This window comes from Canis lupus, chromosome 23, assembly GCF_048164855.1.
Source record: "Canis lupus baileyi chromosome 23, mCanLup2.hap1, whole genome shotgun sequence".
In the NCBI taxonomy this organism is placed as follows: domain Eukaryota; kingdom Metazoa; phylum Chordata; class Mammalia; order Carnivora; family Canidae; genus Canis; species Canis lupus.
Genome location: NC_132860.1, coordinates 26496582 through 26512922, shown reverse-complemented (window position 1 = coordinate 26512922; position 16341 = coordinate 26496582). Strand labels below are relative to the sequence as shown.

General features: G+C 38.3%; 1 protein-coding gene across 6 annotated transcripts in view; it reads left to right on the top strand.

Annotated features, from left to right (window-relative positions):
- The window catches only part of FCHSD2 (FCH and double SH3 domains 2), a 334052-nt gene that overhangs the window by 144957 nt on the left and 172754 nt on the right, over positions 1 to 16341 (top strand). For all 6 annotated transcript variants that reach the window (XM_072794507.1, XM_072794506.1, XM_072794509.1 and 3 more), the window contains one exon: positions 9337 to 9413. In XM_072794507.1, the coding sequence (XP_072650608.1) occupies positions 9337 to 9413 (77 nt within the window). The remainder of the gene's footprint in view (positions 1 to 9336; positions 9414 to 16341) is intronic.

Below are 16341 nucleotides of genomic sequence, written 5' to 3'. Positions count from 1 at the left end.
CACCTAGGAATTAAATCACATATTGACATTTATTTGGTAGTAACCATGTGTTACCTCCCATTTATGTTACCTACTTCTTATTCGTATCCACATATTATGAGTTTTTATTTATTTGAATCTGCACAAAAATTAATGTGTGCCTTATGTGTATGGAATAAATTTCTGGTACTTTTGTTTTTCATGACTTTGGAGTGTCCACACATATGTTTTCTTCCAGTAGTGGAAGTGGTCAAATTTGACTGTAATTTTACAAAGGAAACTTACTTATTATATTAAAACCACCTGGTCATAATCTTAAAAATCTGGTTCTTTTTTTTTTCCTCCTCTGAGGAAAAGTGAAGAACCAGAGAAATTTTTATTTAGACATTTCTAACTCAGAAAGGCAAAAACACAAAAGGAATTTGGATATTATACATTTGAAATAGAATAGTGTAGGTGGCATTTATTTGTGCAGTCAGTGAACATTATTTTTTTTAAGGTTTATTTATTTATTCATGAGAGACACACAGAGAGAGAGGCAGAAACATGGGCAGAGGGAGAAGCAGGCTCCATGCAGAAAGCCCAGTGTGGGACTCTATCCCATACTCTGGGATCATGCCCTGAGCCAAAGGCAGATGTGTAACCACTGAGCCACCCAGGCATCCCTGTCAGTGAACGTTATTAACATCAACTAAATGCTAGCTTCTTTGCAATAGTCTGGAGGCACTGTGATTGGAAAAAAAGGATAAGATCCCTACTTGATGGAGTTTATACTCAGTAAACAGATAAAATATATTTAAACCAGACAGTAACAACATAATGAAGATTATGAATAAATGGGGGTGATGTGAGAGAGTAACTGGATGAAGGGTGAGCTGCTTTGTATACAATGATTAAATAAAACCTCTTAGAGGGATACAAAGACGTGAAGGATAAGAAGTGCCTAGATTGTGGTCTCTAAATCTCATTTCTCTCTGAAAGGAATCAGAGTTTCTTAGAAAACTAGTTTACTGAATATCTGGAATAGAAACTGTAAAAGGCAACAAAGAAACTATCAAAGTTTATTGGGGTCATGATGTGGAACCAACTGGGAGGGACTCCTTACTGACCACAGGTGTAACAATTAGAGAATTAAAAGAGTAGTGAGTGCAATAAATTGAAACATATCCCTTATTTAAAATAATATCAGTTCATAATGTTACTTTAAAATTCATCGTTCATGTTTGGGCAAAACTGAACAATCAAATACTTATCTTACCTTCCTTGTAGTAACTGTACTTTAGGATAACCAAATAGCTCAGGAGAGGAAGCTCTTTATTTTTTTTTATTTTTTTTTATTTTTATTTTTTAGAGGAAGCTCTTTAAAAAATAATTCCAGCTAGGATGCCTGGGTAGCTCCATGATTGAGCATATGCCTTTGGCTCAGGGCGTGACCCTGGGCCCAGGGATCCAGTCTCACATCAGGTTCCCTGCGAGGAGCCTGCTTCTCCCTCTGTCTATGTCTGTGCCTCTTTCTGTGTGTCTCTTATGAATAAATTTTAAAAATATTAAAAAAAAAGAATTCCAGCTAATGCAGAAAGAATGATGAGCTATTCTATTTTGATGAAATTAAAATACCTAGGCAATAGAATTTTTGATATTTTCCTGTATATAATTTTGAATATTTTGGGTTAGGAAATTTAAAAATCAGCTTAAAGCAGGGTGTTGAGAGTTCAGAAGGTAGAAATGGGGGGCGATAGGACGATACTTCATGCAAATAGCAGTATGAAGAAGGTACAGAGGTGAAAAAGTACTGTACAAATTCAGGTAAGACTTAGTAATTGGGCTTCTCAAAGTACAAGGTATATAAATGGAAGTACTGTGAATATGCAGTTTTATGTGAGTTCTTAGAATACACAGTACTTTGAAATAGTAAAATCCAACTATTGCCAAGCTTCGGAGGAACTTGAGATTTATAGGAGCTTCTTTACAGTTCCTGCTACCCTTTAGGTTCATTGAAATAATGATAAATAGAAGCATTCAACAATGCATTTAATTCAACAATGGATTTAATGCCATTTTGATTTGGCAGAGACCTTAATAGGAGGGTGCCGTATAATAGAATACAGCATTGATTTTACTTGGTAAGTCTCTGCTTAAAGTAGGCAATCTGTTAATTAATGTGATTGTTCTTCATCTTATTTTTTTTTAATTTATTTTTTTATTGGTGTTCAATTTACTAACATACAGAATAACACCCAGTGCCCGTCACCCATTCACTCCCACCCCCCACCCTCCTCCCCTTCTACCACCCCTAGTTCGTTTCCCAGAGTTAGCAGTCTTTATGTTCTGTCTCCCTTTCTGATATTTCCCACACATTTCTTCTCCCGTCCCTTATTTTCCCTTTCACTATTATTTATATTCCCCAAATGAATGAGAACATATAATGTTTGTCCTTCTCTGACTGACTTACTTCACTCAGCATAATACCCTCCAGTTCCATCCACGTTGAAGCAAATGGTGGGTATTTGTCATTTCTAATAGCTGAGTAATATTCCATTGTATACATAAACCACATCTTCTTTATCCATTCATCTTTCGTTGGACACCGAGGCTCCTTCCACAGTTTGGCTATCGTGGCCATTGCTGCTAGAAACATCGGGGTGCAGGTGTCCCGGCGTTTCATTGCATTTGTATCTTTGGGGTAAATCCCCAACAGTGCAATTGCTGGGTCGTAGGGCAGGTATATTTTTAACTGTTTGAGGAACCTCCACACAGTTTTCCAGAGTGGCTGCACCAGTTCACATTCCCACCAACAGTGTAAGAGGGTTCCCTTTTCTCCGCATCCTCTCCAACATTTGTTGTTTCCTGCCTTGTTAATTTTCCCCATTCTCACTGGTGTGAGGTGGTATCTCATTGTAGTTTTCATTTGTATTTCCCTGATGGCAAGTGATGCAGAGCATTTTCTCATATGCATGTTGGCCATGTCTATGTCTTCCTCTGTGAGATTTCTGTTCATGTCTTTTGCCCATTTCATGATTGGATTGTTTGTTTCTTTGGTGTTGAGTTTAATAAGTTCTTTATAGATCTTGGAAACTAGCCCTTTATCTGATATGTCATTTGCAAATATCTTCTCCCATTCTGTAGGTTGTCTTTGAGTTTTGTTGACTGTATCCTTTGCTGTGCAAAAGCTTCTTATCTTGATGAAGTCCCAATAGTTCATTTTTGCTTTTGTTTCTTTTGCCTTCATGGATGTATCTTGCAAGAAGTTACTATGGCCGAGTTCAAAAAGGGTGTTGCCTGTGTTCTTCTCTAGGATTTTGATGGAATCTTGTCTCACATTTAGATCTTTCATCCATTTTGAGTTTATCTTTGTGTATGGTGAAAGAGAGTGGTCTAGTTTCATTCTTCTGCATGTGGATGTCCAATTTTCCCAGCACCATTTATTGAAGAGACTGTCTTTCTTCCAATGGATAGTCTTTCCTCCTTTATCGAATATTAGTTGCCCATAAAGTTCAGGGTCCACTTCTGGATTCTCTATTCTGTTCCACTGATCTATGTGTCTGTTTTTGTGCCAGTACCACACTGTCTTGATGACCACAGCTTTGTAGTACAACCTGAAATCTGGCATTGTGATGCCCCCAGATATGGTTTTCTTTTTTAAAATTCCCCTGGCTATTCGGGGTCTTTTCTGATTCCACACAAATCTTAAAATAATTTGTTCTAACTCTCTGAAGAAAGTCCATGGTATTTTGATAGGGATTGCATTAAACGTGTATATTGCCCTGGGTAACATTGACATTTTCACAATATTAATTCTGCCAATCCATGAGCATGGAATATTTTTCCATCTCTTTGTGTCTTCCTCAATTTCTTTCAGAAGTGTTCTATAGTTTTGAGGGTATAGATCCTTTACATCTTTGGTGAGGTTTATTCCTAGGTATCTTATGCTTTTGGGTGCAATTGTAAATGGGATTGATTCCTTAATTTCTCTTTCTTCAGTCTCATTGTTAGTGTATAGAAATGCCACTGACTTCTGGGCATTGATTTTGTATCCTGCCACGCTACCGAATTGCTGTATGAGTTCTAGCAATCTTGGGGTGGAGACTTTTGGGTTTTCTATGTACAGTATCATGTCATCGGCGAAGAGGGAGAGTTTGACTTCTTCTTTGCCAATCTGAATGCCTTTAATGTCTTTTTGTTGTCTGATTGCTGAGGCTAGGACTTCCAGTACTATGTTGAATAGCAGTGGTGAGAGTGGACATCCCTGTCTTGTTCCTGATCTTAGGGGAAAGGCTCCCAGTGCTTCCCCATTGAGAATGATATTTGCTGTGGGCTTTTCGTAGATGGCTTTTAAGATGTCGAGGAATGTTCCCTCTATCCCTACACTCTGAAGAGTTTTGATCAGGAATGGATGCTGTATTTTGTCAAATGCTTTCTCTGCATCCAATGAGAGGATCATATGGTTCTTGGTTTTTCTCTTGCTGATATGATGAATCACATTGATTGTTTTACGGGTGTTGAACCAGCCTTGTGTCCCAGGGATAAATCCTACTTGGTCATGGTGAATAATTTTCTTAATGTACTGTTGGATCCTATTGGCCAGTATCTTGTTGAGAATTTTTGCATCCATGTTCATCAGGGATATTGGTCTGTAATTCTCCTTTTTGGTGGGGTCTTTGCCTGGCTTTGGAATTAAGGTGATGTTGGCTTCATAGAACGAATTTGGAAGTACTCCATCTCTTTCTATCTTTCCAAACAGCTTTAGGAGAATAGGTATGATTTCTTCTTTAAACGTTTGATAAAATTCTCCTGGGAAGCCATCTGGCCCTGGACTCTTGTGTCTTGGGAGGTTTTTGATGACTGCTTCAATTTCCTCCCTGGTTATTGGCCTGTTCAGGTTTTCTATTTCTTCCTGTTCCAGTTTTGGTAGTTTGTGGCTTTCCAGGAATGCGTCCATTTCTTCTAGATTGCTTAATTTATTGGCGTATAGCTGTTCATAATATGTTTTTAAAATCGTTTGTATTTCCTTGGTGTTGGTAGTGATCTCTCCTTTCTCATTCATGATTTTATTAATTTGAGTCTTCTCTCTCTTCTTTTTAATAAGGCTGGCTAATGGTTTATCTATCTTATTAATTCTTTCAAAGAACCAACTCCTGGTTCTGTTGATCTGTTCCACAGTTCTTCTGGTCTCGATTTCGTTGAGTTCTGCTCGAATCTTTATTAACTCCCTTCTTCTCTTGGGTGTAGGATCTATTTGCTGTTTTTTCTCTAGCTCCTTTATGTGTAAGGTTAGCTTTTGTATTTGAGTTCTTTCCAGTTTTTGAATGGATGCTTGTATTGCGATGTATTTCCCCCTTAGGACTGCTTTTGTTGCATCCCAAAGATTTTGAACGGTTGTATCTTCATTCTCATTAGTTTCCATGAATCTTTTTAATTCTTCCTTAATTTCCTGGTTGACCCTTTTATCTTTTAGCAGGATGGTCCTTAACCTCCATGTGTTTGAGGTCCTTCCAAACTTCTTGTTGTGATTTAGTTCTAATTTCAAGGCATTATGGTCCGAGAATATGCAGGGGACAATCCCAATCTTTTGGTATCGGTTCAGACCCGATTTGTGACCCAATATGTGGTCTATTCTGGAGAAAGTTCCATGTGCGCTTGAGAAGAATGTGTATTCGGTTGAGTTTGGATGTAAAGTTCTGTAGATATCTGTGAAATCCATCTGGTCCAGTGTATCATTTAAAGCTCTCGTTTCTTTGGAGATGTTTTGCTTAGAAGACCTATCGAGTATAGAAAGAGCTAGATTGAAGTCACCAAGTATAAGTGTATTATTATCTAAGTATTTCTTCACTTTGGTTAATAATTGATTTATATATTTGGCAGCTCCCACATTCGGAGCATATATATTGAGGATTGTTAAGTCCTCTTGTTGAATAGATCCTTTAAGTATGATATAGTGTCCCTCTTCATCTCTCACTACAGTCTTTGGGGTAAATTTTAGTTTATCTGATATAAGGATGGCTACCCCTGCTTTCTTTTGAGGACCATTCGAATGGTAAATGGTTCTCCACCCTTTTATTTTCAGGCTGTAGGTGTCCTTCTGTCTAAAATGAGTCTCTTGTAGACAGCAAATAGATGGGTCCTGCTTTTTTATCCAGTCTGAAACCCTGCGCCTTTTGATGGGGTCATTAAGCCCGTTCACATTCAGAGTTACTATTGAGAGATATGAGTTTAGTGTCATCATGATATCTATTAGTCTTTGTTTTTGTGGACTATTCCACTGAACTTCTTCTTAAAGGGGAATTTTAAGAGTCCCCCTTAAAATTTCTTGCAGAGCTGGTTTGGAGGTCACATATTCTTTTAGTTGCTGCCTGTCTTGGAAGCTCTTTATCTCTCCTTCCATTTTGAATGAGAGCCTTGCTGGATAAAGTATTCTTGGTTGCATGTTCTTCTCATTTAGGACCCTGAATATATCCTGCCAGCCCTTTCTGGCCTGCCAGGTCTCTGTGGAGAGGTCTGCTGTTACCCTAATACTCCTCCCCATAAAAGTCAGGGATTTCTTGTCTCTTGCTGCTTTAAGGATCTTCTCCTTATCTTTGGAATTTGCAAGCTTCACAATTAAATGTCGAGGTGTTGAACGGTTTTTATTGATTTTAGGGGGGGATCTCTCTATTTCCTGGATCTGAATGCCTGTTTCCCTTCCCAGATTAGGAAAGTTTTCAGCTAGAATTTGTTCAAATACATATTCTGGCCCTCTGTCCCTTTCGGCGCCCTCGGGAACCCCAATTAAACGTAGGTTTTTCTTCCTCAGGCTGTCGTTTATTTCCCTTAATCTATCTTCATGGTCTTTTAATTGTTTGTCTCTTTTTTCCTCAGTTTCCCTCTTTGCTATCAACTTGTCTTCTATGTCACTCACTCGTTCTTCCACCTCGTTAACCCTCGTCGTTAGGACTTCTAGTTTGGATTGCATCTCATTCAATTGATTTTTAATTTCTGCCTGATTAGCTCTAAATTCTGCAGTCATGAAGTCTCTTGAGTCCTTTATACTTTTTTCTAGAGCCACCAGTAGCTGTATAATAGTGCTTCTGAATTGGCTTTCTGACATTGAATTGTAATCCAGATTTTGTAACTCTGTGGGAGAGAGGACTGTTTCTGATTCTTTCTTTTGAGGTGAGGTTTTCCTTCTAGTCATTTTGCTCAGTGCAGAGTGGCCAAAAGCAAATTGTATTGGGAAAAAGAGAAAAAGAGAGGAGAGAAAGAAGGAAAGAAAAGTGAAAGAGAAAAAAAAAGGGAAGAAAAGAAAAAAAAACGAGAAAAAAAAAAAAAGAAGAAAAAGAGAAAGAAAAAGAAAGGAGAAAAAAAGGGGGTGGGGGAAGGAAACAAATCAAAAAGCCAAACACAACAAAAACAAAAAAAAAAAAAAAAAAAAAGAACCACAGGGGAGTATCTTCTGATTCTGTGTTCTTTAGGTCCCTTGGCTTCTCCTGGAAGTTGTCAGTCTAGCTGATCTTCTGGGGGAGGGGCCTGTTGTGCTGATTTTCAGGTGTTAGCAGTTGGGGAGCTGCTGTGCCCCTGCCTGGTGCAGGGCTCAGTGGGGGTTGTTTACCCCGTGAGGCCGCAGGAGGAACAGCCCCAGTGGCGGGGCAGCTCTGGAAACCTGGATTCAGCTCCGGAGCTCTCCGTCTGCAGGGCCTGGAGGCTCCGGGGCGGGGCCGCTGCTCTGCTCAGCTGGGGCAGGAGCGTCCTCGCTGTCCTGGGCCCTCCCGGTCTCTGCCTGTCCCGGAGGAGGCCGGATCCTGGGCTGTGTCCCGGCGCCCTGTGCTCCGGAGCCTGCGCTGTTGGATTCGCGCTCCCGGGCCGCGCAGCCCCCTCCGCGGAGCCGCCGCCCGAGCCCCTCCGAGCTGCTCCTGGAACCGCGCAGCCCCCTCCGCACGGAGCCTCTTCCTCTGCCCGAGCCCCTCCGAGCTGCTCCCGGGGCCGCGCAACCCCCTCCGCGGAGCCACCGCCCGAGCCCCTCCTGGCTGCTCCGGTCCCGCCGGGTCCCGCCTTGCGCGCTGCAGCCCTTAGGGAGCTCGGCGCACTCTCCTGGGCGCGCAGTTGCTCTGTTACTGTCCCAGGGAGCCCGAGGGCATCCCCGCCCTCCTGGGTCCTGCTCCAACTCCCCGCGAGCCCCTTTCCGCCCGGGAAGGTCGGTGCAGCTCCTGCTCCTCCGGGACGGGGCTCTCCTGTCCTGGGGACACTCGCCCCGGCCTCAGCCCGGCTCCTCGCGGGGCCCCTCCCCCTTGGAGGCCTTTGTTTCTTTACTTCTTTTTCCCCGTCTTCCTACCTTGATAGAAGCGCGAACTCTTCTCACTGTTGCATTCCAGCTGGTCTCTCTTTAAATCTCAGGCCGAATTCATAGATTTTCAGGATAATTTGAAGGTTTTCTAGGTAGTTTGGTGGAGACAGGTGATTTGGGGACCCTACTCTTCCGCCATCTTGCTCCTCCGATTGTTCTTCATCTTAGCATTTGATTTATTCTGTTTGAAGTTGCATGTAGAGATGAGTATCCTAAAGTATATGATTTCTAATCCAGTACATTGAATGGGGGACCACATATATTCCCATCTGAAAGTAATACATTCTGTGTTCAGAGTGATTAGTTTAACCTCACTTGCCAATAAAGTAGTCTTCTCTGTTCAAATCCTGATACCCACTGTACCTCTTGAAGATAAATATTGTTTTTTTCCCACATTCATGTTGTATGGATAACAATAAGTGGGTATATTTCTTTGTAAAATTAATTTCTTTATTGAAATGATTTGTGCCATGGTATTATTTAAAAAGAAAAAAAAGCCCTTAAAATCTGTCTTGAATCAAAATGACTAATATGGAATAGTTAGCACCAAGGTTTGTTCATTAATTTTATAAGTGAATGTGTATCTGTCTGCTCCAAACTGAATTTGTTGGTTGTTGCCTTTCATAAGATGAGAGTTTGGATTTAGAAATGCAGTACATGCCACAGCAGAAGAATGGTGGGAAATTGAGTTGTCAAGCTGTGTAATCAGAGCTCTGTGGAGTGGACAGATGTGTTCCCTATGATATTCCAGAGGTAGTTTGTTTTTATGGCTGGTCAGGTAGTGTGAAGTTGAAAGCGTATCAACTAAGTTCCAATTTTTTCATTCTTAGACTCCCCCTTTCCTAAAAATGGAAATGAGAGAGGATTGTGACAATAATGAAACAAGTTACAATGTTCTACCATTTATCATTGGTCCTTCTGAATTAAATTTACATTTGGAAAGAGGAGATTTGGAGCAATGTATTTTAAGGAAAAGAGCTTCTTTCGTGGCACAGTACTTATTTTTATAAAATATATGTATATACATATTTTTTTAACAGGGTATCCAGAAGTTGGCTAGTCAATATCTGAAGAGAGATTGGCCTGGAATAAAAGCTGATGATCGGATTGATTACAGGTAACTTAGTTAATAGATCTTGCTTATTTTCTCTAAAACTGTTTTCGTTTAGAGCCATGTCACATGTAGATAATGTAGACTTCAGTATTTTAAAAAATTACTTTTCATTGCTATGTTTTTAGACATAATTTCAAAATTATCAGATGTTAATGTTCTACAACATATGTAAGTCATACTTATAAAATAGTTTCCTTATGTATTAAGCCAAGATTGTGTTTTGCTTAATTGATTAATTTAATCACATATAGAATTTAAAGAGGGTAGATGACAGCGGAACGTGAATTGTTTCCTTGGTGATCTACAGATGAAACACATTATTGCAACAATAATGAAACAAGTTGATAGTGTTCTGTCATGTTCTTTAATTCTGAAATTCTAAATTTGGGAAGATGGAATTTTGTGAGCCTACAGAAAAGAGTTTCTAAGTTTTACACACGCACACACACAGAACAGGGTATCCAGAAATTGGCTAGTCAGTATCCCACATACAGATTTTAAAGAAGATAGATGACAGTGGAATATAAATTGTGTCTTCAGTGACCTACAGATATGTTTAAAGTATTTGTAATTATTTGTAATTTTGTGTAGGATTTGATGTCCTTTTTTTTTTTTTTTTTTGAAGTTAATATGGAAGTGTTTATTGGCTTTTATGATCAAAACTGTCCTTAGTATAGGGGAACCAGAACTCAAAGACAAGATTTCAGAGTTTGCAGTTAAAACTAAAGCCCATGACACAGTAGCAGAGAATCCAGGATAATTAAGAATTCAGTATTCAGGTGTATGGCTTGGAATCTGAATATGAAATCATGTTTGCTGTATTGTCAGTGAAGAGTGACATCATCAGATAAATTCTTAACAACATTAGAAAACTGAAAGATAGGGATGCCTGTGTGGCTCAGTGGTTGAACATCTGCCTTTGACTCAGGGCCTGATCCCGTGGTCCTGGGATCGAGTCCCATATTGGGCTTCCCTGCATGGAGCCTGCTTCTCCCTCTCTCTCTGTCTCTGCCTCTCTCTCTCTCTGTGTCTCTCATGAATAAATAAATAAAATCTTTAAAAAATAAAAATCTTTAAAAAATCATAAATAAATAAAAAGAAGACTGAAAGATAAATAAACTATAATAATTCTTCACAGTTGCAGGACTGACTGATAGCATGGAAAGTGGCTTCATCAACTATAAGTAATAGATGTGTATAATTGCAATATAGACTACTAAAGCAAAACAGGAAACTAAAAAAGCTAGAGATTTTCTTGTGGACTTTCCAGTATCTTTAAAATTCCACTAAGAGGGGAAGAGATGAAATTGTAAGCAAAAGAGAAAGTGGAGCAAAAACCTTGAGTGAGAGAATGTTAAATAGTTTAGATTACTAGCATGAAGAAATCCTGACTAAGGAAGAGATTACTGGCTGGAGAATAAAGAAGTACTCCAGCTTATAGATAGGCTATTTTCTAAACTTGTTTGAAATTCAGGATTAAGGTTACCAAAGAAGTAAGGAGAGCTCTGCTCTCTGGCTAGCTTATACAACCTTATTTCTAAAAATATGTTAAGCCAGCTTTTACTAAATATTTACTAAATACCAGACACCATGCTATGAACTTCAGCTTAATCTCATGATAATGAAAACAACCCTGCAAGGTACATATAATCATCCTTTTTTTATACATTAGGAAACTAACTCTTGGGTTATATACTTTATTACTCAAGGTCGCACAGCTATTTAAACAGTCATTGATTCATTCTTTATTCATGAGGTAGATGTAAAATATCTACTATATACTAGCTGTTAAAGTATATTTTAGGATCAAAATGTGAAGTGTGGTGCCTGTGCTTACTGAAGTTACAGGAGATAGCTACTATAAATAGCTGTGGTATTGTGTTAGGAGTGGAGAGACAAGTTAGGACTGAAGAGGAAACCAAGGCTTCTAGATCTGAGTCGTAAAGAATATACAGGAGTTTGCCAAGGCTGGGCATAAGGAATTCTAAGCAAAAGTATCACCTTAAAGGCATGGAGTTATGAGAAAATATGGATGTTAGGTAACTGAACAGTCCACCTGGCTGGTGTGAAGTGTGTGGGTTGGAGGGTGAGAGGAGAAGTGGACCCGGAGAATACATAGACAGGGATCAGGAAATACTTTGCATATCAGACAGTTTATTTTCTTATTCAGAAGATAATGGAAGCATTGAAAAATTTCCACGAGAGGAAATACATGTTAGCTTGACTTTTAATAGTATGAAGGTGGATTAAAGATATGTGAAGAAGAATTTGGAAAGGATAAAATTGCAGGAATTTAATTACTCTTCGTCTCTTATTTGAACAATGAAAATTAGCAGTAGAAATTGGTTGTAGGGACGATTTCAGTAGATCTTTAGGAGATGGAAACTAGAGGACTTAAAATTGATTTGGCAGAGTTTTGTTTTTTGTGTCTATCATATTTGTTCTGAGATGAACTATAAACAGTTTCTATAACTGTCAAACTAGAAATTAGTTTTCTCAGTATCTAAAATAGCTCTTGTAACATAGAAAGCACTTGGTAAATATTTAGTGAATGAAGAATGAAGTTAGAGAGAGGGAGAGGAAAGACTATAGAAAGACCCCAAGGTTTGGTTTTTGTTGTTTTTAATTTTATTTAAATTTAATTAATTAACATATAATGTATTATTAGTTTCAGATGTAGAGTGAAGTTATTCATCAGTTGCATGTAACACCCAGTGCTCATTACATCCTTGCCCTCCTTAATGCCTATCACTCTGTTACCTCATCCCTCCCAACCCTGCTCCCCCCAGCAACCTTCAGTTTGTTTCCCATAGTTAAGAGTTTCTTATGGTTTGTTCCTTCTCTGATTTCATCTTACTTTATTTTTCCCTCCCTTCCCCTGTGATCCTCTCTTTTGTTTCTTAAATTCCACATATGAGTGTAATCATATAATTGTCTTTCTCTAATTGACTTATTTTGTTTAGCATAATACTTTGTAGTTCTACTCACATCATTGCAAATGGTAAAATTTCATTTTTTTTGATTGCTGAGTCCCCTGTCCCCTCAACCCCTAGGTTTATAAATTTAGGTAGCTAAGAGGGTAATAGTGGCTTTGTGAAAAAGATAATCGAAAGATCAAGATCGAGGGTGAGAATGGCAATTGCCAATTTTTTGTTTGTTTATTAGGAGTTTATTTTGGTTCTAGTTGTTTTAAATTTCTCTTTTAACTTTTTTTGTATTTATATTTGTACTTTAAAAATTCTTATCAAAGTAATGCATGTGCAACAGAGTATAAAGTGCTGCCTCATCTTCTTTCCCAAGCCTCTCTCGTTCACATTGCTGTTCCCTTAGAGTAAGTACTGTTAAAAGCACATGACCCTTCCATTTCTTTCCTCTGGGACACATACATAAGCACAAACAGTTTTGTTCTTCTTAACAGAATTGGAATTAATCTATACATATACTTCTGTAACTCCCTCCACCACTCCACTCTACCCTACCCACACTTAAAAGTGTTTTAGATCTTTCATGCCAGTACATTCAGGTACTCCATTCTTTTAAATGTTTGTGTTAGTATTATAGTATGGGTGGACTATAGTTTTGTTACCCATTTTTTGTTGGTAATTATTGAGTTTCTTACTATTGCAAATAATGCTTTAGTGGATAACTCATGTTTGCATATAGTTACATCTTTGTGGACTAGGAAAGTATATCTACAGGGTAAATTTTTTTTTTTAGTGTAAATTCTTAAAGGGGGAAATGCGAGGTCAAGGGTTTATACATTTAAATTCTGACATTGAAAAAAAAATAAATTCTGACATTGTAAATTATACTTCATAAACTGTGTATCAATGTATTTTACATTTGTTCTAGTTGATTAGAATTTTCATTTTTTACTGAAAGAACATGTGATTAGTCTTCTAAAATATTTGTTAGTCTGATGAAACATACACTATTTAATGGCATTAAACCACCCCCATTTGCCTTAAAACTAAACGGTGACACTAAACGGTGACACTACTTTCTCTTGGATCTTTTTCTTTAGTCTTTTAGGACAAGTTTTCAGCTCTTAGTCTGTTCTGGCTGTTAAAACAAAATACCACAGACTGGATGGCTTTTTTTTTTTTTTTTAATTTGTATTTATTTATGATAGTCACACACAGAGAGAGAGAGAGGCAGAGACACAGGCAGAGGGAGAAGCAGGCTCCATGCACCAGGAGCCCAATGTGGGATTCGATCCCAGGTCTCTAGGATCGCGCCCTGGGCCAAAGGCAGGCGCTAAACCGCTGCGCCACTCAGGGATCCCTGACTGGATGGCTTTTAAGTAAAAATTTATTTCTCATCTTTCTGGTGGTCAGGGGGCTGAGACCAGCCTGGTTTCTGGGGAAGTCTCTCTTCTGAGTTGTAGGATTTTCAACTTATATTGTGTCATTACACAGTGGAAGAGGTTTGGGAGCTCTGTGGGGTCTCTTTCAAAAGGGCACTAATCTACCTTATGGCCTAATCACCTCCCAAAAGCCTCACCTCCTAATATCATCATCTTTGGGGGTTAGGATTTCCACATGCAAATTTTGTGGGGACAGACATTCAAACTATAGCAAGTCCTTTCTATATAAGCATTTCTCAAAGTTCCCTTAGCTCTCTAGTGACTTTTTAAAGTAATCTTAAATGTCTTTTTTCTGTCTTTATATATTGTCTATAAACTAGTAATGATTGTATGTTTCTTATTAACTCGTCAGCTTAGGAATCAAAAAGTCAACTACCTCCAAATTTGACTTCTTCCTAGATCTCGTCCTGTCTTAGGAATCTTAAGCAGCTGCTTCTCTGCCTGTGATCTCTTCCTTTCATTATTTCAGTTAGGTACAGTACCACCAACTCCCTTTGTAAAATAGGCCTAGTATAACTCCCCTGCTTGAATATTACCTGTATTTCTTCTTGCCAGTGGGATGAAAATTTTAAATTAATTAATATTTATTTATTTGAGAGAAAACATGAGTAGGGAGGGAGGGGCAGAGGGCAAAGGAGAGAGAGAATCTTAAGCAGGCTCCACACTATGCTTGATCTCAGTCTCACGACCCTGAGATCATGACCTGAGCTGAAATTAAGAGTTGGACACTTAACTAACTGTGCCATCCAGGTGCCCCCTGCCCCCCCCAAGATATTTTTTAAAAGCCATGAAGAAACCTGGCACCAGATTACCTTTCTCTCCTCATCTTTGGCCATTTCTCCTTTCCTTAATCCTTAGTTCCCTCACCTATGGGTACCTCAAGCTGCAGTTGTATTGCAGTTCTTACCATACCTTGACTGGACTGAAATCAGTCATCCTCCCTGTCTTTACCTCTGTTACCTGCAGTTAGGATATTGTCCCTTCTTATTAGTGAGAGCAGCACTATATGAACACTTCTTAAAAACTATATTTTCTCCTTATTACTTACTGTATAAATTAATCTTAAATTATGAGCTTATGTATCATGTTTCTAGAGTTTTCTTGATGTACAGTGTTATATTTTTAGGTCTAGGGAAGATGTATGGTTTTTTAATTTTTTTTTTTTTACTTTTTATTTTGAAATAGTTGTGGATTCATGTGCAGTTGTAAAAAGTAATACCAAGAGCTATCTTATACTCTTCACCTAGTTCTCCCAGTGGTAATATCTTACATAGCTATAATACAATATTACAACCAGGAAACTTATATTAATAAAATCCACCAATCTAATACAGAATACACCAGTTTTACATGCACTCATTTGTGTGTGTACATATTAAATTCTGTGCAGTTTATCACATATGTAGATTTGTGTGACCACCACCACAGTCAAAATAAATTGATTTGTTTCTTAATTATGGTTCTTCCTGATAAAGTTTTCTCTGTTTTCCATTGTGATATCTGTATGGGAGATATGCCAGCATGATTTTAGGTGGTATATGGATAAACATTTTTTAAAAATTTTACTATTTATAACTTAACTATTATGTCAAGTATCATTTGTTTTTCAGTTAGAGTGCGAAGTTATAAAGTATCATTTTAATTTAAAAGCTGAGTCATTTTAACAGAAAAAGGTAAGAAAACATTAGTGCAGGAGATACTGAGGCAAAAAATCATGTTAGATGAACACAAAGGACTTAGGATATACAAAGCTCAGTACCTTTATTAGAGGGAAGAGACACCTATTTTTTGTTAAGATTATTACTGAGACCAAGAGCAATCTTCTATCAGCAGCAGAGCAGAGGTTTGAGAGCCTGACAAATCTGGGTTCACATCTAGGCCATGTAATTCCCTCCTCTTTCCTCCACTAAATACGTATGGAGTGCCTGCCGTACCAGGTGCTGCGGATACAAGAGTGAACAAAACAAAGCTTCTGCTGCATGGAGCCTACATTCTAATGAGAGAAGACAAGACAAACATATAAATTCTTAAACATTATATACTGGTGATAAGGACAGTAAGGAGAATATAGCATAGTGGGAAGTGGTGGCACTGTAGTGGCTGTATTGTGTAGAGAATAGACTTTGGGGAAACGAGCAAAAGCAAGAGATGCTGTTACCATAATCCAAGCACAAGATAATATTGCCCAAATTGGGATAGTAGCAGTGGAGGAGACAGACAATAATCAGATTCCATTATATTTTTAAAGTCTACTGAACAGGATTTTGGGGTAGATCAAATGAAGGATGTGAAAGAAAAAGGAAAATCAAAAAATAAAAAAGAAAAAAAAAAAAGAAAAAGGAAAATCAATGATGACTCTAGGGTTTCTGGTTTGAGCAACTAGAGGGTTTGAATGGCTATCAATGAGATGGAAAGAATTAACAAATTTTAGGGATATCAAGAATTTGGTTTTGGACACTATAGTTTTAAGATACCTACTAAATGTCCAAGTTGGATATGTTAATAGGCGGTTGTAGGTTAGGAAAGATGTCTAGGCTGGAAATAGAAATTCAGGAATAGTATATT